We start from the raw sequence: 26,749 nt of genomic DNA, 5'->3' as shown, positions 1-26,749 counted from the left end.
GCTTTACCTGTTTATGTAAGATTTTAAGCAGCCCTGGTGTGAGACCGGTATCCGTTTTCTGAGTTGCTACTGGCATTTCGACCCTCTCTTTCACAGGAAGCGGTTCTCCTCTTGACAAAGCATTGAAATACCTGCAAACACATAGGCAAATCAAATTTAGATTTTTTTATTATTCATATAATGATATATAAAATGTTATATCTCACCAACCACCTCCATTCGGCCCTAACAGCGATGGTGTACGCTTGTGTGTGAGAAACTGGTATTACAAACCATTGCTTCCCAGTGCAAACTGAAGAAACAGACACTCTCCAGCAGATACTGCACAACAAAATGTAATCCAAATGTAAAAAATTTAATCGTAAGGCAAGATTCGCTTCCGCCTTTGTCACGGGTAACAGGATAGACAAATAATAACAGATTATTAAGAGCTCCATACAAGTGATAGAAATAAAGAACAGAGGGCCAAATGTAGCATCCCAAATTGCGATAGCAAACACCAAAATTTGCATTTTGGTTCAGTGGTATATATGAAAGCAAAACTGCCTTGCAAAATAAGGAATCGCAAAATTTGTGATTCGTTATTTTGAGATTTCAATTAAGGAATCTCAATTTGCAATGTAAGACGCACAGAAAAAGTGCAATTTGGCCTTAACGAATCGCAAATGACCACCAACTTCAAGTTGGTGCTAACTTGCGATTTATTTGAAAAATTCACTTTTTTTGGCATCTTTCAAAGTGCCATGTGGCGCACATACATGCCCTTAGGGCATGTATGTGTGCCACATGTGCACACATGTACATTTCAGGCTTGCAACAGGGTGTCCTTTTGACACCCTGGCACCCTTGAAATTGCATTCTCAATTTGTGATTCTCAAATTGAGAATCGCAAATTGAAAATGTCTTCCCATTCATTCCGTTGGGCCTCTAGGCCCATAGGAATGAATGGGGAGGTATTGCTTAATTGCGAATTTCAATTTGCGATTCGCAATTAAGGAATATGTAGGATTCGCGAATCCTAGCGAATCTCTAAAAATCGCTATTTGAGAATCGCAAAACCAAAGTTTCATACATATGGCCCAGAGTGCCTCGCCACTCCTTAAAAATCTGAATATGGCCACGATCATGAATCATGCTATTTTCACTTAACGTAAATGATAAAATGCAAGTGCAATAACTATCAATGTAAGAATGGATAGAAGACTGAACATATACATAAAACTGACATCAGTAAACCAAAGTATGTTGCAATATAATGTCAGTCTAAATTCCCTGCGTCAAAAATAAGATATACAGACGACTGGCACTGTCCCATGTTGTACTTCTCCTGACATGGATCATGTTGAAGTTTCATTCTGGTCATGGAATATTGCGGGTTTAGCAAATACGTTGCATTAAATTCCACTGAATGGAAGAATTGTATGAAAAAAACGCAGATCATATACATACAGGAAACCTGGATGATTTGTGACATTGATGTGGAAGGCTCTTTATCCATTATGACCCCCACAACTCCTTCCACCAAAGGCGGAGCTAAGAGTGGCCATCTTACCTTAACTTCAGTTTTATTTCCATCTAAAGTTTTTTTTAAAAGGTGTTTGTAGGCTCACTGTATTATCTGTTTGTATTCATTTCCATAGAGGCCAACCTTTACATTTTAGTCAAACACTATTAAAATAATAAATTTGATACAAGCTGCGCAGAGGCAGTTCATGATCTGGAAGAAGATCTAGATGCCTTCCTTAAGACTAGCTCAAGTGAAAGTTTATGGATGTGTGCAGGGCATTTTTAACTCTACTAAATGTCCTCACCCCCAAAGAGTGACAAATTGAGTGAGGGTCGCCCGTGAAGCCTGCTGCCTGTCGCCAATAGACTTACCTGGACCCATCTGCCTTGCCAAACAGTCCCGGGGGGACTGCAACGATCTCCATAACTCCAGCGTGCAGCCATCAGCAGGGGGACCAAAACTCCCATCGGCACCCAGCTGACGCCGAGCACCGCGTCAGAGCGGCAGCGCCAGGAGGCGCTAAAAGAACTCTCGTGAGCTCCGCGGCGCTGGACGCCCGTGAAGCCTGCTGCTGTCGCCAATAGACTTACCTGGACCCATCTGCCTTGCCAAACAGTCCCGGGGGGGGACTGCAACGATCTCCATAACTCCCGCGTGCAGCCATCAGCAGGGGGACCACAACTTCCATCGGCACCCAACTGACGCCGAGCACCGCGTCAGAGCCAGGAGGAGCTACAAGAACTATTGTGGGCGCGCGCGGGCGAAGCCCGGGCCAAGGGCGGGCCCGTCCTTGCCCTTCGTCGACAGGAGGAGGCAGGGCAGGGCCCCCCCTCTGATAATTAGGATCTTGATAAAGGAGAGGTATCGTGATTGATCGCCCAAGGACTGTGAGTGACTTGTATCCCACACATTTATACTTTGCCCCCCCAGAACTTGGTATATGCCATCCCTTTATATGTAATATAAAACTGCTGTTCTTAATGTGTACTCCTCCCGGATTAGTATGTAACCGTGATCTTTTAGTGGTATTTCTGACCAGATTTTTAACTTTATTATTTTATGTAGTATAATATGGCTAATAATAAAAAAACAGCAAGTAAAAAAAGGAAAATCACTAGCAAGACAGATAAGATAAAGAAACAGGTGGGTGATGGGTACGATAAAACCGGACTCGGAGTTGGTCAATATAACAAAAAAACTGAATAAATTGTACACTTTTCTAACAGGTTCCCTGGGAAAACTCTTTGAAAACATTGAGGTGATTAAGAATCAATTAAAAAATAAGGACTCACAGAGGCACAATGCCAATACAAGACATCCATCTGTACCTGGCAGGTTATCGCAACCATTAAACCCTGTTATTGCTTGCGTGAATGGCCCTGTAAAGCATGATGTCCCATGTAAACCTGATAATACTATTAATAATAATAGTATGGCTTATCTAGTAACCCAGAGTCAGGGCCTGGAATTGCAAATGACCAAGGGATCAGAGAGGAAACAAAGACCAGAGAAAGTTACACCTAAGAATTATAATAAAAATGGAAGCCATCTTGATTTGCCACCGGCTGCATCGCCCTATGTAATTGTGATGGCAAATGTCCCTCCACTGCCGGAAGCAACTTATGAATCTTGGGAAACGTTACGTAATAAATCCCTTTCATGGCTAGGGAATAAGATTGGTTCGCATGAAGCTCTTTTTTCAAACTTTAAAATGGCACGCCGTGTAAGCTGGGTAGGTAATAAAGGGAAAATGGCGGAGGGGGACTGTATTGTTTTAACATTCGGAGACCCGAGACTTCTTCATGCAATACTGACTAGGATAGGAAAAACACATATCGCTGAGAAAGAAATATGTGTACTTCCTTTGGGTTTTTTCTATATTCCTTTAAACTTGCAAAGACAATGCACCCACTTAGGGTTGAATTATAGACCCAGGGGGAACCCTTTTAATGTGGACGTACAAAATAGATTCGAACCTCTAGCATCATTAGGGAACGTTGATTGACTAATGTCCTATGACCTTAGGGTGGGTTGTAAGGACTACCTGTTAGACAATGGCCAGCCTGCGATAACGTGTGCAGAGAATAGGGTAATAGACATGTCCCTATTACAAAGTGGAGTGAATAACCCCTTGGAGAGTAACATAATGATTGACTCTCAGGCACTTATTAATCTTACTATTAATTGACAAGGGAATGTAGACCTAGAAATTGCGCGTCATGAAAAGGAAGATTCTGTTGACAGTACCTCTTCAACTGATATAAATAATGCAAATCTTGAGCTATCTGACAGGCTACAATCAACAATAGGGAAAAAAAATTTAAACTATTGTTTTGGAATACCGCGGGGTTTGCCGCAAAAATTCAGGACTCAGCGTGGCTGAAAGTCGTGAATGATCACTTGATAATTTGCTAACAAGAGACCTGGCAAATTAGTGAGCTGCACATGGAGGGGTTCAAGACCTATCATACTCCAGCACTCCCTAGTAAAGCTGGCAGACCTAAGGGTGGGCTATGTATCTATATTACGACTCTGTTATGTATTGAGAAATTGACGTTTGTAAAAAATAGTGATTTCTACCAGATTGTGGATATACAGTTGAAGGGAGCTGACTGTCTCATAATTATTAATTTTTATAATAACGTACCGAAAGAAATGGTATTGAGTGTTTTGAACCAACTGCAAAGGGACCTCAAAAAAATTCAAAAGAGGCCTAAAGGGGAATTGTGTTTTATATGGGGTGGGGATTTTAATTGCTATATATGCAGGTAACATCAGAGTGGTATATGTGGTCTAGGGGAGAAAATTGATGATGTGTTACCTCACTTCACACACTCGGCTGTGGGAGATTTGTTAAATGAAATCATGTCTGAGTTTAATTTGAATTATGCTAATGAATTATGTATACCTCCGGTAGTTTTTAAGCCCACATACATAGGTAGAGGTTGTAATACAATGATTGATTTTGTTTTATTCTCAAAAAATAAGAACTTTAAAAGGATCCTTACATATGCGACACTCTGTATTGCGGTGAGCGATCACTATCCTAACAGTGTCTCCCTTGTTTATGAGAATGCTACCCACATTAGAATGGAGGAAGTGGGCGTTCTATATAACCAGGAACTAAATCTATCAAGTACAAATGGTTATTCATTAAAATGGCAGACGGTAGATTCCACTGCTTTTTTGGGACGGCTTGTAAAAGAGACACAAGAGGATTTCAATGTGTGCTTAGTGGAGGAAAATAAGGATGTGGCCGTGATTGAAGCCTTCGTGAAAATTTCAGCTAAGATTAAAGAAATCCTCACGGTTAAACAAAAGTTGATACTGAATAAAAAGCGGGGGTGGTTGGATCATGATTGTAGTAAAGCACATAAGATACTAAAAACAGCCTTGAAAAAAAAAACTAGAAATAGAGAAGAGATAAGGGAAGCAAGGCTGCTCTATAAACAGGCCCAAAAGAAAAGAAAATCTAAACTAATAGAGGAAGTCTGGCAAGATCTACATGAGGCCTGTATAGAGAAAAATAACATTAAGTTTTGGAAAATAGTAAATTCCCCATATCTATCGGAAAGGGCTTGTGATAAGATGCATATAGCCATCACAGAAGATAGCTGGATATGCTATTTTAGTGGCCTATACAATTCTGGTATGAGCCAAGGAGATAATGAGCCTGAGAGGGAATTATCCTGTGTAAGAAGTCTTGAGGAAGTGAGTAGTTACGAGAATCACGTGAACCCACCTGTATATCCTCTTGATATTAGTTTCTCCCTGGATGAGGTAGTTTGTGTAATACAAAAAAGTACACCAGGTAAGGCTCCAGGGCCGGATGGTGTCCCAGTTGACGTATACCGGGCAAACACCGACTTCTGGGCACAATTAATAATGAATGTTTTAAATAATAGTTGTCAAATTGGTTTTATAAAATCCTGGTCAGACGCTATTTTAATCCCCATTTTTAAGAAGGGAAATCGGGATGACCCTAAATGCTATCGCCCCATATCATTGTTAGATTCTTAATTGAAGGTGGTAGGTAGGGTAATTTTAAATAAGCTACAATCATGGGCGGAGAAAATGGGTTTTTTATCACTGTTACAATAAGGTTTTAGAAGTGGTTTGGGCACAACTGAGCAAGGCCTGAATCTTTGCCTAATAATTGATAAATATTCAAGGGCAAATAGCGGAAATTTGTTTTTAACTTTTGTTGATTTATCTTCCGTGTTCGATTGTGTTATACACAACAAACTATGGGAAATTTTATCTGAGTTGGGTGTTGAAAATGGTATACTGTTATTTATTAAAGAACTTTATCAGGAGGCAGGAGCAAGGGTGAGATATGGATTGAATGGGGCGTGCTCGGCCAGATTTGGTATTGGAAAGGGAGTGAGGCAGGGATGCGTCGTTGCCCCATTCCTTTTCTCGTTGTACATTAATAGCTTGGGAGAACGGTTGGCCGAGCTCCCCCATGACTACCCAAAAATAAATAATAACCTGGTCCCAATTTTATAATACGCGGATGACGCGGTTTTAATGTCAAGGACACAAATTGGCCTCCAGAAAACAGTAACACATTTTGTCAACTATATGCAGGCGTGGGGACTGCAAGTGAATATAAGTAAAACATTTAGTATGAAGTGTGGGAAAAGAAATGTTAAGAAATGTGACATCTTCATTAATGGCAAAAAAATTGAGTGTGTGGACAAATTTGCCTACCTAGGTATAAATTTCGATCAGAAGGGCAGCTGGTCAGCCGCAATATTAGCTAGAAAAAATATGTTTTTAAGAGACACTGGGGCGCTTGTCAGTCTGTCCAGACAATTGAGCTGTTGACCGGTCCCAGAGCTGCTTGAAATCTATAAATCTAAATGTGTCACAACAGCCACATATGGCGCAGGTATATGGGGGTTCACTAACGCACAATGTATACAAAATTGTGAAAATAATTTCCTGCGCTATTTATTAGCAGTACCTGGTTCAATGGCAACATATATCTGCCACTCTGAGGTAGGCATGAGGCATATTGTTGATATTATAAAGTCCTGCCCCTTGTTGCTTTGGTATAAGATATGGAACACCACTGAACCAGTTTTTAACCATATCATGGACTGTTTGAAACTGGACAATGTTTACCGCATACCATGGTTACGACACATTAAGCAACTGACAGAAGAGATTGGTCACCCGGAATACTTTACAAACCCAGACTGTATGAACATCATCTCCAGAAAAGTTTTAAAAATGGATTACTTGTCCTATCTTGAGGAAAAGCGATTGTCTCTGGAAAAAGAAAAACAATCGGTAATGGACAACCACATTATTTTGACATGCATAGGAATACAGCCATATCTGTCTTATGTAACAAGACCGTATGATCGGATGTTATTATCACGTTTTCACCTAGGTATGGTGCACAGGCTTATTACTTTTCCCATGATGAATGATTGGTCACGCACCTTAGGATCATGCCCCTGCGACGGAAACTCAGCACAATCAACATTGCATGTAACCCTTTTTGTAGGTTTTACACGTTGCCAAGGAAATTGTTTTTATTACTGATCCTGAAACAGTACGGGTTAAGACAATGTAGAACTGCATATGTAAAGTTACAATGCATGGAAGATGCTTTGACAGTGAGGCTTTTAGTAAGTTATTTAAAATGTGCGATTAGATTAAGAAAGACAATCGGGCTGTAAAACTATTTGCACTGTTTATCTACGTATTTATTTATTTGACCTGGAAATGTAATTTTATCTGTGCTTTTATGTCTTTCAAAATGAAATACGAATAAGGTAATTTGATTTGATTTGAGTGAGGGAAATTTTAAATCTTTTAAAACATTGCCTGTTGGAGCAACATGAATGAAATGTACTATTTTAGTATTTAAATGTTATTATTATTTATCATTTTATATGTTTTTATTGACTTTGTTTTATGGTTTATGTGATTTACACCAAATAAAGATTTATAATGATAATGATGATGAAGCTCAGAGTGTGGTCACATGATTGATCAACAGGTTGTATAAGGTCAGTCATCATTATCATCGAATTGGTAAATCAGCAAAAAGTCATACAGAAAAACGTAATGCTTTGAAATAAATGAAGATGTTTTGAAATAAAAGTAAACCTAGGCAGCATATATTGCATTAGTGCTCAGCGGTGTGTATATTCAAAAAGCGGTGTCCCATTAGAAGCATCATAATAATAATAAAGCCCACGTGGGCTAACAATCATAAATACAACCAAAGCAGTGCCTCATCCCCATAGTTCTGTTGAACAAACCAGTAAAGGGAAAATATATTTACATTGTGAGAAAACACCCTGATCAAAATCAAAGAAAAACTTCAGAAAAATATTAGAAATAAAGCCCAAGTGGGACACTTAATATAACAGATAGATGGAAAAAGCAAAAAAAATATATTCTTAGCTTTTGCGTTTCAAAAGAAGCACAAACATCAGTGGCATGAGTGCATATATGTGCAACTTCATCATGACTTGCACTGGGAAATACAATATGACATCGAAATAGGATGCTTGAAAGAAACCTGTGGCTAAACTATTATTCTCTGAGACGACCATCAGGATGACTCAAATAATAACAATGTGTCTCTCAAACAAAAGAATGAAAAATTGAGGAAACTGTCAAAACAGGAGTTCAATAAATTCTGGGATGTGTTGTTGCTTCAGAAATCCATAGACTGTGAAGTGAACCAAGAAGTCTGAGTATATTTACCATTCCATCATATGAAAACATGGCCCCAAATATATTGCATGTGTGGGCAATTAATTCTGATAATTGCCCAAAAGGGATGTTACCAATCCTAGTTAAATTTGCATAGAAGTACAGGGACTGTTTGTTGTTGAAGAATAAGACATTAATGGAGGACTTAGGAAGCTTTACAGTAAAGAAAATCTTGACAAATTCTTGTAAAACATAAACAAAAGATTAGAAACTTTTGAGGAATAGATTAATTTGAAAAAACAAAGAAACTTCTCAGAGATTTAGCAGACTATGAAATGGAAATAATCCTCACATTTGGGAAATATGACAACATAAGGAGGGATGACAAAGACATTTGTAACCAAATAAGACAAGAGGAATCAATATCAGAGATGAGTTCAGAACAATCTGATGATTGCAATATGTTGGAGGGCAGCACCTCGAGTTCCTCAGAGAGGAATCTCACAAACAGGATATTTTAGGTCTCGCCTCGGCATGAGGCATCAAGTAAACAGTATTACTACTGACACTCCACCCATTGCATTTCTTTATGTTTTGTCCCTTGCCATTGGTGGAGTCTGGCATTGCTGTACTTATCTTGCTCATTGTTGGCTGGGGGCCCGATACATCACTTCCTTTTTCTTCCATTTTGGAGGAAGCAGCATCGACCAACTACAGTTAACGTACGCTGCTGGCTGTTATCTTTTTATTTAGTGACTACTTTTTAGGTTTCGCCCTGGCCGTTGCAACTGCGTAGCAGTTGCTCCGCCCAGGGCGAAATCTAATGTTATCTCAATAGTGGGGACTTGAAACGGCCCCTTCTTCCATTGGCTAGCTCCATAAATGGTAGCTAGCCATTGGAAGACACGGTTGTCCATCACTGTTTCCCGGTCAGAACGCGAATCGTGGGCGTTTCTGACTCTTTTTTAAGTCCCGCCCCTTGTTGCCGTGTGTCCCGGGCCGCGCTGTGATTGGCTGCCGGCCCGGGACACCCCCGTGACGTCATTCCCCGGGCCGCGCTGTGATTGGCTGCCGGCCCGGGACCTGACTTGTTTTCTTTGCGGTTGTGCATTTTTCCTCATCTGGCAGCATCCTGCCCTTACCAGAGCTGTTTATTTATTTACGTTTAATATATTCACAATTAAATCACGCAGCCCATGCCGAGGCTCGAACCCTGTTTTCCTGCTCCACAGTCGACAGCGTTATATGTTGAGCCAAGTCTTCACACTGTTTGGTTCACTTGGTTTCAGATGCTACATTTGCCCATCTCAACCGTGTTTTTTTTAAATTGTATCTCTCTCCCTCCACGTGTATGATTTTTTTTTTAGTTGTCTCCCCCCCCGAGAATGCTGTTTATTTTTTAATAGTTAAATAATGCAACCCACGCCCAGGCTCGAACCCTGTTCTCCAGCTCCAAAGTCAGCAGCTTCAGCTGCGCGTGCAGCCTGCCATCTGTTTTGGGTCAGGTAGCAAATACCTTCACTTTTGCTGCTGGTTTGCGCACTCTTTGATTGTATGCTGTTTTAGTCAAACTTGTGCGCCATGCATTTTCGTTAAGCCTGTGCGCGATGCGTTCTTAGATTTTCTTTCTATAATATGCTATTTTTGTTTAGCAAGGCTTTCTTATATCTGTGGTATTTTTTAGATGTATGTTTTTTTTTCTGAAGGTTACTTTTTTCCGTATGTTGTTTTCGCTATGGCTCTGACATTTTAAATAGACACTATCTTGGCCTGCGGGAGGAGAATGCACCGGAAATCCATTAGTTAACGCTTGCATTAGTACAGTTTTTTTTTTTCCGGAGTGGAAGATAAGCAGAGAGACAGCAGGTCGAATGCCTGGATGATAAGTCACAAGCAGCCCCCACCCATGCCTTCCACCCCACTGGCTGGATCCGCTCCCTGGAACTTCAGTGTCTGACTTGGAGATGTTTGTTTCCTAACTCCTATCGTTTGTGAATTAAATGAGTCCCCCGCTGGATGTAGCAAGTACAGTTGAGAGATGTGCCCAGAGTGACGCTTTCAGCTTCCTTTCTTAGCAGTTAGTAGTAGATTACATGCCATCGTCTTTCAGGAAGCCTCCTGCAGAGTCCAGTAGGGCTGGCACTGAATTTGTCATATGCACCCACCTGCAACAAGTGTATATCATTAGAGAAATCTAGCGACCTAATCATAAAGCCAGCCCCCACCCTTCCCGTTTTTAGTCAGAACACCACTGTCAGGCTTAAAGTTGCCTTTCTTTTTTCCTTTTGAACCAAGTTGACGGCTCGATATCTTCAGTGATTTGGGTGGATAATGTGTCCTCTGCATCCTGTTTTTTCCTTGTGGCATAAGTAATGTTGTGCCCAGTAGGGCTGGAGCAGAGTCAGTCTGATTTACCAGTCTTTAATGGATACATGCTGTTTGAAAAGATTCTAAATGGTCCCAGGCGGTTCCAGTGTTTAAATTAACCTTTTTAATGGCGTCCTATTAAACGCACAGAATCTAAATCTCGGCTACACAATCAGGATATCTTGATGTACTTATTTAGGATTTTGTGCAGTGTATAAGAGGTAATTTAAAATATGCAGTGCAAAAAATAAAATCTTGAGTTTTGTAGTCACGAGGAAAGGCGATGCAAAGATTCAAACTCCATTCTCCAGGGACAAAGTCCGCAGCTGTATTTGTTATGCCACATTCTCTCTCCAATACAATGGGCTTTTTTTGACTTTTGTCTCTGCGTCTCTGCAGAGAAAGCACCAAACATGTAAGAAAGAGGACTATTTAAAGATCCAATCCGGACAAAAGAAAGCATATGAAATTTAACAAAGGTAAAACATATTCAGAGTGCATGATCCCCACTACACTTTAATTATGGCGGTTAGACTCCTCCCTCACCTTCTGAACAGCAACGCCGAGTGAATGATTTTTGTTATATTTACTATAATAAATCTTTCATTTTTAACTTCTTGACTTCTTCCTTATGGATACAAGCAGTGCTTAGTTTGTAAAGCACCAAGTGCCGGGACCCAAAGGTTGGCTAAAAAGTCTGCGTCCGGTGCTATGAACATGGGAGGGGAGGGGTCTGAATTTCCATGGCTGCGTAATTATAGCTTCACATGGTGCCTCTTTCTTTCACCAACAGGCACTCACTGCCCCTTGGACTCGCACTTTCAGGTTCTTTTTCATCACTACTTCCTCCCTTGGTCACACAACAGGAGTAATATTATAATCATTCACGGCGTCCAAGTTTGCTTGCTATTTTGAACAGCAATTCAAAGGTCTTCATTCATGCACGTTTCTCATTACTAGTGCGGTGGCCACTTCATCCTTACATTACTATTCCGTTCATTTGGGGTAAAATACGCCGTGCAAAACAAAAATCTTGCGATTTCTAGGCACGAGAAGAGGCGATGCAGAGACTCGAACTCGGTTCCCCAAGGACAAACAGCAACCCTACTCTAGTTGTTATGCCACATTCTCTCTCTCCGTTTCTCCCACCTAGGGCTCCATAGAAGTAGCAACTCGAGTTTCTGGCCATCTACATGGAAATCGGAAAGAGCGCACGTGCTTTCATCAAGCAAGGGGTCCTGTCATCAACTCCAAACACAAACCCGGCTAACTACATAAGTATGCCCCTCTTCTCCAGGGATATCACTCGGCTCCCTCTCCACTACCCATAAAGAAAACATATAATAGGAGCAGCCGACCGCTGCCTCCCATTTGTGGAGCCTCTCCCACAATAGTTTATAGTGTGCTTCTTGTGTGTGTGTTTTTGTTGTTGTGAGAAGTTGGCCTGATGTGCAGTGTTCACTATTCTAGTGATCACTATATATCAGTCCAAACAACCCTTATTGATGATTGGTTGTAAGTCAACCTTATAGACCAGCTATCCTAGTAGCATGGATACGAGCAGTCTAAGGCTAAGACTCTAGAGGGCGTGTTAAGCCAGCTGTTTTACCATCACATTACCCCTTGAACACCCAGTGAAAGGACACCACACAAGTTGTTATGAAAATAAACAGTGTATTTATTTATAACAAGACTACCCTGGCTCTTTATGAGACAGGGAGCTAAGCACACAACAAAACTCTTATAAAAATACTTAAGTTAGCACAGTATACACAAATGCCCGACGGGCACGAAAAACCATATACTCTGAAAGTGGAATGCGAAATTACTAGCAGGTAAGTACAGTACTAATAGGCTTTGTAATCGCTAGGACTTGACTATAGAATCGTTAGATTACTTCTAGGAGGCCCAGGGGACTCGGGTGCAGAGTGTGCACTCTCACGCGGGATGCGGGACAAAGTCTATGATAGCTAGTAAAGTTAAAGTTAGTGTTCACGGGCGAACCCGACCTGGTAGGGAGAAAACGACAGTGGATCCTGACCCTTGGATAGTGAGGCTATGCTGGGGCACCGAAATGCCGAAGTTACCTAGCCCAGGGGCTGCAGCTGCATAGGTCTCAAAAGACGTCGGGAATCCTCGTAGACGAACCAGGAGCCTGGAAGAAAGATGCTGGCAGGCGACCAGTGAAGAGAGTTCGAAGTGATCCAAGCCTGGATCTCGAAGATGGATGATACCTGAAAGCAGAGGGGACCAAGTTCGTGACTACTAGCCAGTAGTCAGGTGGCACCAGGAGGGCACTGGATGGTAGTCACCTCGGCTAGGTGAGTGGGCGACGCTGGGCTCTGCAGATCTCACGGACCAGGAGGCGTTGTCGGCGACCAGGATGGAGGGGCGAGCTGTCCCACGATGGATGAAGCTGTCGGCGTCAAAGAACCCAGGATTGGGCAACAAAGCCTTGGCTAATTCAAGCCCACGCGGTGGACTCAAAATGGCGTCTTGAGTGGACCAGGAGGGTCCGGGGTGCTCCTCTTCTGGAAGGGAGCAAGAGCCAGTCTGGAGCAACCAGACCAGCAGCAGTGATGTCGCCGGGCGTCGTTCAGAAGGCCACAAGCCAGCGGGCTAGTAGCCAAACAACGCGGTGAGCAGCAAAAAGCAGAAGGGCCCCACGCCGATCGTGGAGATGCTGGGGGGCTGCTCTTCGGTGCTGGAGCTGCTCAGGGTTGGGGCTTCTCGGACCCCAAAGCACTCGCCAGGAGATTACTCGGCGGGCTTGCTGTGAAGAAGTCGTGCAGTCTTGGCAATAGTCGGTCCCTTGAGGTCTCGTCGCACTCACGGTTCTCAGCTTGGCTGTAGAGGTGAGTAGAGGTCGGAGGTGCCAGGGAAGCCGGGTCTTGTCGAGCTGGGCAGTCGGATTCCGGAGGAAGGACTTACAGCAGACCGCAGTGTTCTTAGGATGGTGCCTGCGGATGCAGGGTGACTACTCCTTAGTCACAAGGGAGAATCTTGAAGAAGAAATCTTGAAGTCCTTTCGCAGAAAGTCGTGTCTTGATTCCAAAGATGATCTAATTTGGAAGGGGGCCTGCTCCTACCTTTATCTGGGAAAAGGGGGCTGGCACGCGACTAAGTCCTGCCCTATGGGGGGGACCAGGAGGGGGGTGGTTACACCCCTCTCCTTTGGCGGGCTTTCCCCAGGCCAGGGGCTGGAGTGCCCCTGGAACTGGTTTCAGCCGGCCTATGCACAGTGAGCACCGGGGTGCCACTTGCAGTCACCTTCCTCTGTAGCCCTGCCTACCTGGAATACACAAAACCCTGTCTGGGACGGTGCTGGCGCCGCCCCTGGCAGGAAACCCTTTGTCCTTGCCTCCTGCTCTGGGAGGACTCCCAGCAGCAGGAGGGCAGACTTGTGTCTCGGTGGCAGCATCCATTTTGTGGATGCTAAGGCTCTGTCTGACTTTAACCGGGGTTACAGGTTACATACATGTCGTGTCCCTCTAGAAGGGTGGAATGCTAACCCCGTCGCCAGAATTGGTGAGGGGTTAGTATTCCAATTCGTATGACACCTTACTCGACATGTTTTGATAAAGCGATACCAGAGTTGGCATATAACCGCGAGGATTATAATGCACTTAAGAGTATATGGTATGCGATATCATGGAAACGGCTAAGGGATGGATCCCGAAAGCCGCAGACAGACTCAGCTCATGCCAGAGCACTATCTCACACGATTCCAAGCACTCTGCCTTCAGGATTGTCAAGGCCTGCCATAGGAGTGACTGATAGGAGATCTGTGTGTCCATTGTAGGGTTAGATATAGGTATACTATATCTAAAGCAAAGGGTGATTACACCACCTTGCCCCAGCTGTCGTGCAGCCAGTTGTGTCAGATTTGGATGGCCAGCCAGGGGTGGCATAATACATGCTGCAGCCCCTGGTAGGCCCTGGGTACACCTATGCCCTGGGTACCTAAGGTACACTGTACAGGGACTGATAAGGTGACTCAGTATCCAATTTAGATATGTACCTAAGGTACACGGAATCCATTTTACAGAGAGAGCAGTAGGCCTGGGGCCCTGAATAGCAGGGTCCCAGGTCAACTAAGTCAGAAAACCAGCAAAACACCAGGCAAAAAGTTGGGGGCAACCATAGTCAGGGATCTACCTTCCTACATAACCCCCCCCCAAACGAAAGGAGATAAGGCTATCCTTGCCAGGTAAGCCTATATTGCCTGAGTGGCCATATAAGGAAGTACCAGCACTGGCATGGTTACCCCCTATCTCATGGTCCACTAAGCAATCCCTCACCCTAAGGGTATCTGAGGGTCTCCACCATAGGGAATCTCTACCTGTGGTGTGTTTTGGCAAAGGAAAAGGCTGGTGCTGAAATGGAGTACTGAAGTGAGGCTCCACTAATTTTGGGCTCAGCTTCCTCCAATCATTTTCCACCATAGAGGCCTTTCTTTCCAAGACTGAGTTGTTTTGGGCTCTCAGGGTCAACCTCTGGCTACCTACAGCTGGAGGTTGGGTCCCTCTGTTTGGCTTACTGGAGGGACAGGTCAGGTCTGGGGCCCTCAGGTCCCAAATTTGGCTGTGCCCAACAGTGTCCATCTGTGGGAGGTCCCTAACTAAATTTAAGGGGGATCCCTCAGGAGTTGGTTTTATTTTCACTTGGCTAGGACTACTAGCTTCAGTGCCCTTAATCTGCTGATTGGGGAATTCTTTTGGACAGGGGGCCCTTTGGGGTCCAACACTGGCCTCTCTGACCTCTACAGTCCTGGGCTGACTGAGGCAGGGTAGAGAGGGGCAGGTTACCTGCTCCAGACTGGGTCCCACCTTGGAAGGGTCCACTGACATCAGGGGCTCTGCCAGGCTAGGCCTGACTACCTCTGGGGCAGTTCCTTCACAAGGGGTCAGATCAGTTCCCTGAGGAGGCTGATCCTTTCCTAAAGTCTGGTGGGAGGGAGATTTCTCTTCCTCCTCAATGCTCTCTGTCTGAGTGGAGTGATCCATAGTTTCAGGCTTCACAACACTATCATCTGTCTGAGTTTGAGCTGTGGCCATCACAACTCTCCCAACCTTTTCAGGAGTGGGCTCAGTTTGGGTGTGGGCTGTGACCATCACAGCCTTTACAACCTGTTCTGGGAAGGAAGTAGTCTGAGATTGGGCTGTGACTGGCACAGCCCTCCTGACCTGTTCAGGGAGGACATCTTGGACTGGGGCTGTGGCTACCACTGCTCCACTAACCTTACCATGGAAGTTTACCATTTTAGAATGGGTTTCTTGCTCTACTTCAGCCCAGGCTGAGAGCTCTAAATCATTCCCCAGTAGGCAATCTACAGGCAAGTTTGGTGACACTGCCACTCTCTTGTGGCCAGTGACACCTCCCCAGCTGAGATTGACCACTGCCATGGGATGATCTCTCTGTACTCCATCAATATTGGTCACCTGGTATGTGGCACCAGGTAAAAGTTGCCTTGAGGGGACTAGACTCTCAGTCACCATAGTGATGCTAGCCCCTGTATCTCTATAGGCCTCAACTTTTATACCATTGATGAGGGGCTCCTGTCTGTACTTGCCCAAAGTGTTGGGACAAGTTGTGAAGTTGGCAAACCCCATGCCAGTCTCACAGACAAGAGTATCTAAGTTTGGGGACCTGGTTAGGCCAGAGTCCCCAGGAACTCCCAAAGTAAATGCACCCAAATTCTTGGGGGCACTCCCACCACCTGGGGGATTACTACTAGTAGTAACAGGAGGTTTGGGAATGTTACTTGGGGGTATGTTCTCCTTATTGTTATTCTTTGGGCAACTGCTGTCAGTTTTCAAATGACCCACCTGTTTACAGGGATAACAATAAGGTTTCTTTTGGTTATTAGAAGGATTCTGGGACCCACCCCCCTCAGAGGATTTTTGGGGCCCTGATGTGGTTTGATCTGGAGATTTATTCCCACCCTTCTCTTGAGGCTTGGTTGATTCCTTTTTCTGGTCACCACCTTGGTTCTTGGGCCTAATCCTGATTCTGACCCATTTGTCTGCCCTCTTACCCAATTCTTGTGGAGAGGTCAGATCAGAGTCTACCAGGTGCTGGTGTAATAACTGGTTCTGACAATTATTTAAGACTTGCTCTCTCATAATAAGATTATATAATCCTGTGAAGTCAGTAACCTTGCTACCCAGTAGCCAGCCTTCCAAAGCCTTAGTGGCACAATCAACAAAGTCAGACCAGTCCTGAGACTGAGTTTTCTGGGTGTCTCTGAACAGCAACCTGTACTGCTCAGTGGTTAAGCCAAACCCATCAACCAGTGCATTTTTCAGGACCTGGTAATCATTAGCATCCTCCACTCTTGTAGTGAGGAGCTTATCTCTACCTTTACCATCAAAGGAGAGCCACAGTATAGCTGCCCACTGACTTTGGGGGATGCACTGTACAGTGCAGGCCCTCTCCAAAGCAGCCATCCATTTCTGGATGTCATCCCCTTGTTTAAAGGGGGGCACTATCTTTGTCAGGTGTTTAGTATCTAAACCCTTCTCTTTTTCTCTTGGGAGATTGCTGCCACCAGTGGGAGCTAAACCACTCATCTGCTGCTCTCTAGCCAAGGCAAGCTTCTCTTTGGCCAGGGCAATTTCTTCCCTTTCAATCCTCAGAGTAGCCTGTCTCATCCTAGCTTCATGCTCCATTCTCTGAGGGGAAGTCAATCTCCTCTGGGGAGAGTTCCTTCTCCTCTGAGAAGAGGCATTAGAGTGCAGAGATCTATTGGAGTCCCTAGAAAGAGATCTATCTCTCCTAACTCCAATGTTAGGCCTACTTAGGGTCAGTTCTGGGGGTCCCCCAGATCCTAGCCCAAGCAAGTCTAAGTTGGCCCTAGTTAGCCTTCTGACTACCTCAAGACCTTTGTCTACCTCGTCCCCAGAGAGTTCCTCTTGATCCTCCTCCTCAACTGCATTGGCAATGTTGGGGAGGTCTGGATCCCCAGAGGTACCCTCTAAGGCTGGCATATTCCCATCTAGCTGAGAAAGCTTTCTCGCATCATAAGTCTCTAAGAGACCTATTAAAAAGGGAATGGTGGGGTTAGACCCCTGTTTCAGTTTCCTGGAGGTACACACTTGTCTCATCTCCTGAAAACTGAGAGCTGCATATCTTGATTTGACCTGTGGAGGGTCAACATCCACAAGGGGAGTCTCGGTAGATTCTCCTTGGGTAGACATGTTTTTTTCTAGTGAGGTGTAAGTGGTGCACTTACCTACACTATATGTTTGCCTACTGATCCCTTGCTAGAGTTGTAGTTTAGGGTGTGCTAGGCCCTAGGAGCTACAACAGCTGGTTCAGTAGAACTCAGAGTATTCTAAGCTAAGTTATATGTACCTTTAGTACTTATGTGATCTTTCACAAGATATTCTTAGGATATGTGTGGTAAAACAACAGCAAGCTCAAATCCCAACCGCTGCTCACCAATGTGAGAAGTTGGCCTGATGTGCAGTGTTCACTATTCTAGTGATCACTATATATCAGTCCAAACAACCCTTATTGATGATTGGTTGTAAGTCAACCTTATAGACCAGCTATCCTAGTAGCATGGATACGAGCAGTCTAAGGCTAAGACTCTAGAGGGCGTGTTAAGCCAGCTGTTTTACCATCACATTACCCCTTGAACACCCAGTGAAAGGACACCACACAAGTTGTTATGAAAATAAACAGTGTATTTATTTATAACAAGACTACCCTGGCTCTTTATGAGACAGCGAGCTAAGCACACAACAAAACTCTTATAAAAATACTTAAGTTAGCACAGTATACACAAATGCCCGAGGGGCACGAAAAACCATATACTCTGAAAGTGGAATGCGAAATTACTAGCAGGTAAGTACAGTACTAATAGGCTTTGGAATCGCTAGGACTTGACTATAGAATCGTTAGATTACTTCTAGGAGGCCCAGGGGACTCGGGTGCAGAGTGTGCACTCTCACGCGGGATGCGGGACAAAGTCTATGATAGCTAGTAAAGTTAAAGTTAGTGTTCACGGGCGAACCCGACCTGGTAGGGAGAAAACGACAGTGGATCCTGACCCTTGGATAGGTAGGCTATGCTGGGGCACCGAAATGCCGAAGTTACCTAGCCCAGGGGCTGCAGCTGCATAGGTCTCAAAAGACGTCGGGAATCCTCGTAGACGAACCAGGAGCCTGGAAGAAAGATGCTGGCAGGCGACCAGTGAAGAGAGTTCGAAGTGATCCAAGCCTGGATCTCGAAGATGGATGATACCTGAAAGCAGAGGGGACCAAGTTCGTGACTACTAGCCAGTAGTCAGGTGGCACCAGGAGGGCACCGGATGGTAGTCACCTCGGCTAGGTGAGTGGGCGACGCTGGGCTCTGCAGATCTCACGGACCAGGAGGCGTTGTCGGCGACCAGGATGGAGGGGCGAGCTGTCCCACGATGGATGAAGCTGTCGGCGTCGAAGAACCCAGGATTGGGCAACAAAGCCTTGGCTAATTCAAGCCCACGCGGTGGACTCAAAATGGCGTCTTGAGTGGACCAGGAGGGTCCGGGTGCTCCTCTTATGGAAGGGAGCAAGAGCCAGTCTGGAGCAACCAGACCAGCAGCAGTGATGTCGTCGGGCGTCGTTCAGAAGGCCACAAGCCAGCGGGCTAGTAGCCAAACAATGCGGTGAGCAGCAAAAAGCAGAAGGGCCCCACGCCGATCGTGGAGATGCTGGGGGGCTGCTCTTCGGTGCTGGAGCTGCTCAGGGTTGGGGCTTCTCGGACCCCAAAGCACTCGCCAGGAGATTACTCGGCGGGCTTGCTGTGAAGAAGTCGTGCAGTCTTGGCAATAGTCGGTCCCTTGAGGTCTCGTCGCACTCACGGTTCTCAGCTTGGCTGTAGAGGTGAGTAGAGGTCGGAGGTGCCAGGGAAGCCGGGTCTTGTCGAGCTGGGCAGTCGGATTCCGGAGGAAGGACTTACAGCAGACCGCAGTGTTCTTAGGATGGTGCCTGCGGATGCAGGGTGACTACTCCTTAGTCACAAGGGAGAATCTTGAAGAAGAAATCTTGAAGTCCTTTCGCAGAAAGTCGTGTCTTGATTCCAAAGATGATCTAATTTGGAAGGGGGCCTGCTCCTACCTTTATCTGGGAAAAGGGGGCTGGCACGCGACTAAGTCCTGCCCTATGGGTGGGACCAGGAGGGGGGTGGTTACACCCCTCTCCTTTGGCGGGCTTTCCCCAGGCCAGGGGCTGGAGTGCCCCTGGAACTGGTTTCAGCCGGCCTATGCACAGTGAGCACCGGGGTGCCACTTGCAGTCACCTTCCTCTGTAGCCCTGCCTACCTGGAATACACAAAACCCTGTCTGGGACGGTGCTGGCACCGCCCCTGGCAGGAAACCCTTTGTCCTTGCCTCCTGCTCTGGGAGGACTCCCAGCAGCAGGAGGGCAGACTTGTGTCTCGGTGGCAGCATCTATTTTGTGGATGCTAAGGCTCTGTCTGACTTTAACCGGGGTTACAGGTTACATACATGTCGTGTCCCTCTAGAAGGGTGGAATGCTAACCCCGTCGCCAGAATTGGCGAGGGGTTAGTATTCCAATTCGTATGACACCTTACTCGACATGTTTTGATAAAGCGATACCAGAGTTGGCATATAACCGCGAGGATTATAATGCACTTAAGAGTATATGGTATGCGATATCATGGAAACGGCTAAGGGATGGATCCCGAAAGCCGCAGACAGACTCAGCTCATGCCAGAGCACTATCTCACACGATTCCAAGCACACTGCCTTCAGGATTGTCAAGGCCTGCCATAGGAGTGACTGATAGGAGATCTGTGTGTCCATTGTAGGGTTAGATATAGGTATACTATATCTAAAGCAAAGGGTGATTACACCACCTTGCCCCAGCTGTCGTGCAGCCAGTTGTGTCAGATTTGGATGGCCAGCCAGGGGTGGCATAATACATGCTGCAGCCCCTGGTAGGCCCTGGGTACACCTATGCCCTGGGTACCTAAGGTACACTGTACAGGGACTGATAAGGTGACTCAGTATCCAATTTAGATATGTACCTAAGGTACATGGAATCCATTTTACAGAGAGAGCAGTAGGCCTGGGGCCCTGAATAGCAGGATCCCAGGTCAACTAAGTCAGAAAACCAGCAAAACACCAGGCAAAAAGTTGGGGGCAACCATAGTCAGGGATCTACCTTCCTACAGTTGTTTACGTTTGTAACTTGCTCGAAGCCTAGAATGCTGTCTTTTTGCAGGAAGGACCCTCTGTGCATTTTGCTCATGGTGCTCAATTTAAAAATAAACCATGCACATAGAGTCTTCTCTGTTGCACAATGCAGATGCAGTGAGGTCTACAGAATAATGTGCAACTTGGTTAGAATGCCCTAATTTGCATATTTGATATACATGCAGTGCATTGACAATTTACATGAAAATACACTAACAAATGTTCCAATAAATGAATAAATGCAGAAAATTAACATTTACATTTTTCTGTATGATTGCGATCAGCTTTTACAATGTGCGAGATAACAGAAAAACACACAAGGAAGCAAACCTTTCCAATCCACTGGGGTAATGGATGTCTTCCGGCTGTTTATTGTACAAGCCTTCAGAGTAATTTATTTCTCTTTTTTTAGAACTACTGCTATTAAGTATGTATCTTTGACTGCACTTCTGCTCCATGGGACGAGTGAAGCTGGAACATACAGATTTATTCCACGTTCTTATATTATTAAGTGAATTACATTATTTATCATTTTGCTATTATCGATCTGAATGTCCCTCGGTTTATTTCATGTTCATACATAAAATATGGCAATGCAAATGTTGGTTCCAGCAGCCCTCAAACACTCGTTCCTAGTGTGGCTGCTTGTCCTATGCCCCCCCCCCATACGTTCTTTTTCACAGCAGTCAGGAACGAAGATGCATGGTTAAGCGAGGTGATGTTCAACGGTTTTGCCTACTTTTAACTAAGTGCACGAACAGGGGAGTTGGACTATGCTGCAGCCCGATCATACCAACAGCCTGTAGCCTGCATGACCAAATTACAGTATCATTTAACATACAAATGTCACTGTCGGGAGCTGCGTGTGTTTGTAAAGTCTTGTCAGCGACACCTGGATCTTTTTCAATATTTCTCCTGCTTATCAGTAAGTTCACAGTGCCAGGGAACCATGCGCTCTATAGGCATTTATTAATGTATTTGTTTACTTTAAACTGGATTCCAGTAGGTTATAATTACTCATTTTAGCACTGATGTTTTTGAGGGTACAAGAAACACGTCTTCTCGGTGGATGGGATATGTTCAGAAACTTTAAGCCTGGGGATTTAGATTTCATGCTCTGATAGTCGTTGTATGTTCTTACCCAGCCTTTGTTAGCACAGCTATTTAGTACATGGAACTAGGGTGTGCAGGTAAGACTGAAGACATGTGTGTATTCCCTCTCTGTTATATTATTTTCAACTGATTTTTGTGAGTGTAATTATTTTTCACGGAATAAGACTGTCTGGATACATGCTTTAGCTCAGTTTTCCTTTTGTCATTTTGTAATAAATGCCTTTTTATATTTTTATGGGGTGCTTTTTCAACTCCTTGGAAGAAACGTTTAAAAGTAGTATTTCCAGAAGAGGGCCACCTGAATTTAGCAGAATACCTCACATATCATTGCTTTGCCATAAGACATAGTACAGTACTTCCGTACTTTCCCATGGTGGCTCATTTACAGTTCTGGAAATTTGTGTGGACTTTTTTCCATCACTTTTCAAACAGATAGTGCTATTATTTCTTGCCAGAGCACATCAAGGTGTTTCTTGTCACCACGAGAGAACAAAAGTAGGACTTGCATTTCAAAATGAATGCTCTTCTGTTTGTATTACATGGTGGACCAGGGATCCATTCTCTTTTAATACAGTTGGCGTAAATTTCTGAGCAACAATATCCATTGTCTGTGTTCCTGATACAAAGGACGTTCACACAGTGTAAATGCTTCATTGACAACACACGTTGATTGATGTGCTATTATGTGTGTGTTTTCAGGAAATGTAGCTGGTGTGCTTGCATCTAAGTTTGTGTATTTCACAGCAAAAGTAGTTCAAGGTGTGTGTCTACCAAGTGTTAAGTATTAATGTACCTTTCAGGCTCCTCCAGTGGGAGTGTTTTAGGGAATTGCATTAAGTATTTGTGCATACCCCAGCACGGTCTCTGTATGCATGGCTGAAAGCAGTACCCCTGCAGGAGTGTTTATTTGTAAAGCATACAATGTGTGCTAATTTTTTGACAGGCAGCATATTACTCTTGTTACTGTTTTGCTGCCTCTCATTCTCGTGTACACTGGAAAACAGGAGTGAGGATAGTATTTAATGTTCTTTGTGGTTCTTGTGGCTAATGTTAATTTGATATGTACACATTTTAACTTTTAACTGCATCAGGTCCCTGTGGCTTCTTCCATTCCCACCCCCGCGGCTTCTTCTATTCCCACCCCCTGTCCGTTTTCCTTCTTCCCTTCACATCTTCTTTGTCATCTCCTGTCTTTGTCGCTTCAAGCAAACACCAAACCAAAAGGCATGGGTAAAAGACATTGTCATATACAACGCTAATAGCTCTACCTCTCACAAATGTGAGACCTATTGCATTGCAAATGATTGTTTAGATGGGCTTTGTTCCATCAATAGGGGAATATGTCAGCAACAGACTGGGAAGGATCAATCAAGAAGAAGAGGAAAAGAAAGAGGCGGTGCCAGAGAAGCAGAGGAGGAAAAAACAAAAACAGAACTCCCATGGGAATGGAAACAATGGGCTAGAAGCAGCGATGAGGGCCCACACTGCCCTCATTTGTGGCAACCTTTTTACGGATCGGTAGGAGGAGCAGGTCAACAGTGTTCTGGATCAGGACAATCATGGCATTCTCTGAACGAGATACACTGATGTTTTAATTGGAAGGGTGAAATTAATGTGGTGGAAAAATGTGTTGACCATCATCTGTTAAAGATGCAAGTTTGACGTTCAACAAACTATTGCAATCTTAGATCTTAAAGGTACTGTGTCTAGTGACAAGTTAACCACATTTTTGTACAGGAATCCCACTACCGGTAACAGTCTCACTCATGGCATGAGCAGCCGCCCCACCAAATTATTCAAAGTATTTCTTATGGTGAACTACTCAGGACAAGAAGAAACTAGCGGTGATACAGCTTTTGTAAAAGAACAAACCATAATATTGGACCGATTTAGGGAAAGAGGTTATTCCAAGAATATTTAGATGCTGACGTACTTATATTTGACAAAATTGACAGAAAGGATTTATTAATTACTACTAACTCCAGGCAAGAGTGAGACCACAACATTAGATCTGTAACTATATATAAGAACAAAGAGATCACTGACAGATCATTAAAAGCACAAATATTGTGCATATTGAATACAGTGTCAAAAATATCGAAGACCAAAATATCAAGAAGGTAATTGCAAATAGGTAAGTATAGATTTGCTATTCTTAACTCCACATCTACGTCTCTTGAAGAAATATATATATATATATATTCACTGAAAAAACCATAGGTTATAGACCATATATAGTTAGGAATTAGCATTTAAAAAACCTTATTTTACTCACACAAAACCATTGAAATTCCATATATAGTTAGTTGCACTAACTATATATCGCGCACCCGCAATCCACTGCTGATGATGTCACATATTGCATCATTCATGACATGGTCAGTGACATCACTGATGACATCACTGATGACATCTCAAATGACATCACTGATGACATCATCCAGTGACTGTGTGTTTCTGTAAAGTTTAAATATGTTTTACATATTGAAGAATGAGTAGATGTAGAAGTGTCTGGATGAAGGATTTAGTAGGTGCGTGACTGACTGTATGAGTGAGTGATTAAATGTGTCTCACTGAGTGCATGGGTTAGTGACTAAACTGTCTTAATTTGTGCATCATTATGTCTGTTGTTCTGTAAACTGCTGCATGTTTTGGTCAGTAGCTATATGAGTAACTATATGGGTTATTGATTGATTGCCCAAGTATTTGTATGGGAGACTGAGTGTGTGTGTGGCTGGCTGGGAGGTGTGTGACTCTGTGCAGATCAATGTGTACTTGTATCAATGATTGTATAAGAGAGTAAGTATGTGTTAGTATATGTTTCAAAATGTAAGGTGCTCTATGTTTAACTGTATAGATTAGAAAATGGAAGTGTGATTGATTATTTACAGGACTGACTAGGTGTGTGAGTAACTCCATGGATGAGTGACAGAGTGTGAGAGTCTGTATAGGTGTATGAGTGCATATGATAGTGTTGTAAAGATGAGTGATTGTATGTATGAATGATTGTATGGGTAAATGAGTGAATGTGTGTGTAAACATAGGAATCACTGAGTGCGTATGTAGTAACTAGTATTGGTGTGTCAATGGTTTCAAAAATTATACTCTGTATTTAACACTGGGTGTAACAGAGGTTATATTAAAGTGTGAGGAGATGCATTGTATTGTCACATGAATGATATCATCAGTGATGTGGTCATTGATGTCAAATGAGATGTCATCAGTGATGTCATCAGTGATGTCATTTGAGATGCCATCAGTGATGTCATTTGAGATGTTATCAGTGATGTCATTTGAGATGTCATCAGTGATGTCATTTGAGATGTCATCAGTGATGTCATCAGTGATGTCATTTGAGATGTCATCAGTGATGTCATCAGTGATGTCACTGACCATGTCATGAATGATGTAATATGTGACATCATCAGCAGTGGATTGCGGGTGCGCGATATATAGTTAGTGCAACTAACTATATATGGAATTTCAATGGTTTTGTGTGAGTAAAATAAGGTTTTTTAAATGCTAATTCCTAACTATATATGGTCTATAACCTATGGTTTTTTCAGTGAATTTTCAAGGTTTTGTAAATGCTAATTCCTAACTATATATGGTCTATAACCTATGGTTTTTTCAGTGAATTTCAATGGTTTTTTAATAGCAAATATCATAAGCTGTCGAATGTCAAGTACGTGGTAAGTAAAAACATTTTCGTGTTTATGCACACTGATCTGCTTTGAATGCTGCCCCCCCCCCTCATTTCTATTAGGAGTACTCTCTCTTTGCAGATAGTGAAGGGTAGTTAACGCAGGCCTTTGCCCCCGTTGTAATCCGTCGTGCCTGCTTCTCTCTCCATTTCATTGATTGTTCTCTTTGGTTCATTCTCTATTTACAAACAAGCACAGAGTCGCAATACTCTGTTTAGTCTTTGCAGATAGCGAAAAATCATGTAAAAAAACAAAAGGAATCGAGCAAAATCAGTAGGCCACTAATGGGATCTCTTTTTGACCTGGCTAAAATAGAAACATTAGGAACAACCTGTTGAAAATAGCAATGTGTATGTACATAAGCGGCGTTCATTTGTGTTCACAGTACCCCTTGTTGATTGTTTGAATCGAGCATTGAATTGTTCGAAGTTGGTTCTCTTAAGGATCTTCTCTGCCTGCAAACGAGGAAGAATAGGAATATTCTCTCTCCCTTTGCAGATAGTGAAAGGTAGGTAACGCAAACCTTTAACACGTCGTGCCTATTTCGTTCCTCATTGATTGATTGTTTGCCCGAACATTGACTGTTTGGGAATTGGTTCTTTTTGGAGGTATTCCCTGTTTGCAAATAAACGTAGGAAAATCTTTGCAAGTAGTGAAAGGGTAGGTAATGCGGACCTTTGTCCCCCGTTGTAATCTGTCATGCCTATCTACTCCCCACTGATTGATGCACCTGTTTCACCCGGACCATTTACTAGAGATAGGTCATCTGGCCCGACCAGAGAGCACCCCTAGTGAAAAGGACATATGCAATAATAACGAAGTGATCACTGTATCCTGTTAACAGACACTTTAGCATGAAACAACCTGGAAAGAAAGGAATAGGAAAACGAAAATCAGTAGGCCACTGATGAACTTTTTATTAAATAACAAACAAAGAAACGATAACAATACGTAATGATAAAACCTATTATTGTCCTAGAAACAAGAAACGTTAGAAGTAAGCCCGTAATAAGAAACCTGAAAACAGTAAGAGAAACCAAGTGTGACATTGCAACGGCCACAAGGCAACGAGGCTTCATCGCCCCTCACTGCCCCAAAACGTGTCTGTCCCACCGCCTGCCACGCCCAAATAACGGCAAACTGGGAAAGATACAAGTCAGCAGACATCCGCC

At 43.7% G+C, this 26,749-nt stretch overlaps 1 protein-coding gene across 1 annotated transcript in view; it reads right to left on the bottom strand.

The window, feature by feature from the left end:
• The window catches only part of ROPN1L (rhophilin associated tail protein 1 like), a 266,828-nt gene that overhangs the window by 148,952 nt on the left and 91,127 nt on the right, over positions 1 to 26,749 (bottom strand). Inside the window, exon 2 of the mRNA XM_078685744.1 lies at positions 8 to 131. Coding sequence (XP_078541870.1) covers positions 8 to 131 — 124 coding nt within the window. The remainder of the gene's footprint in view (positions 1 to 7; positions 132 to 26,749) is intronic.

This window comes from Lissotriton helveticus, chromosome 4_1 (assembly GCF_964261635.1).
Source record: "Lissotriton helveticus chromosome 4_1, aLisHel1.1, whole genome shotgun sequence".
Lineage (NCBI taxonomy): Eukaryota > Metazoa > Chordata > Amphibia > Caudata > Salamandridae > Lissotriton > Lissotriton helveticus.
The sequence above is the reverse complement of the archived record's forward strand: the minus strand, read 5'-3'. Positions and strand labels throughout refer to the sequence as shown.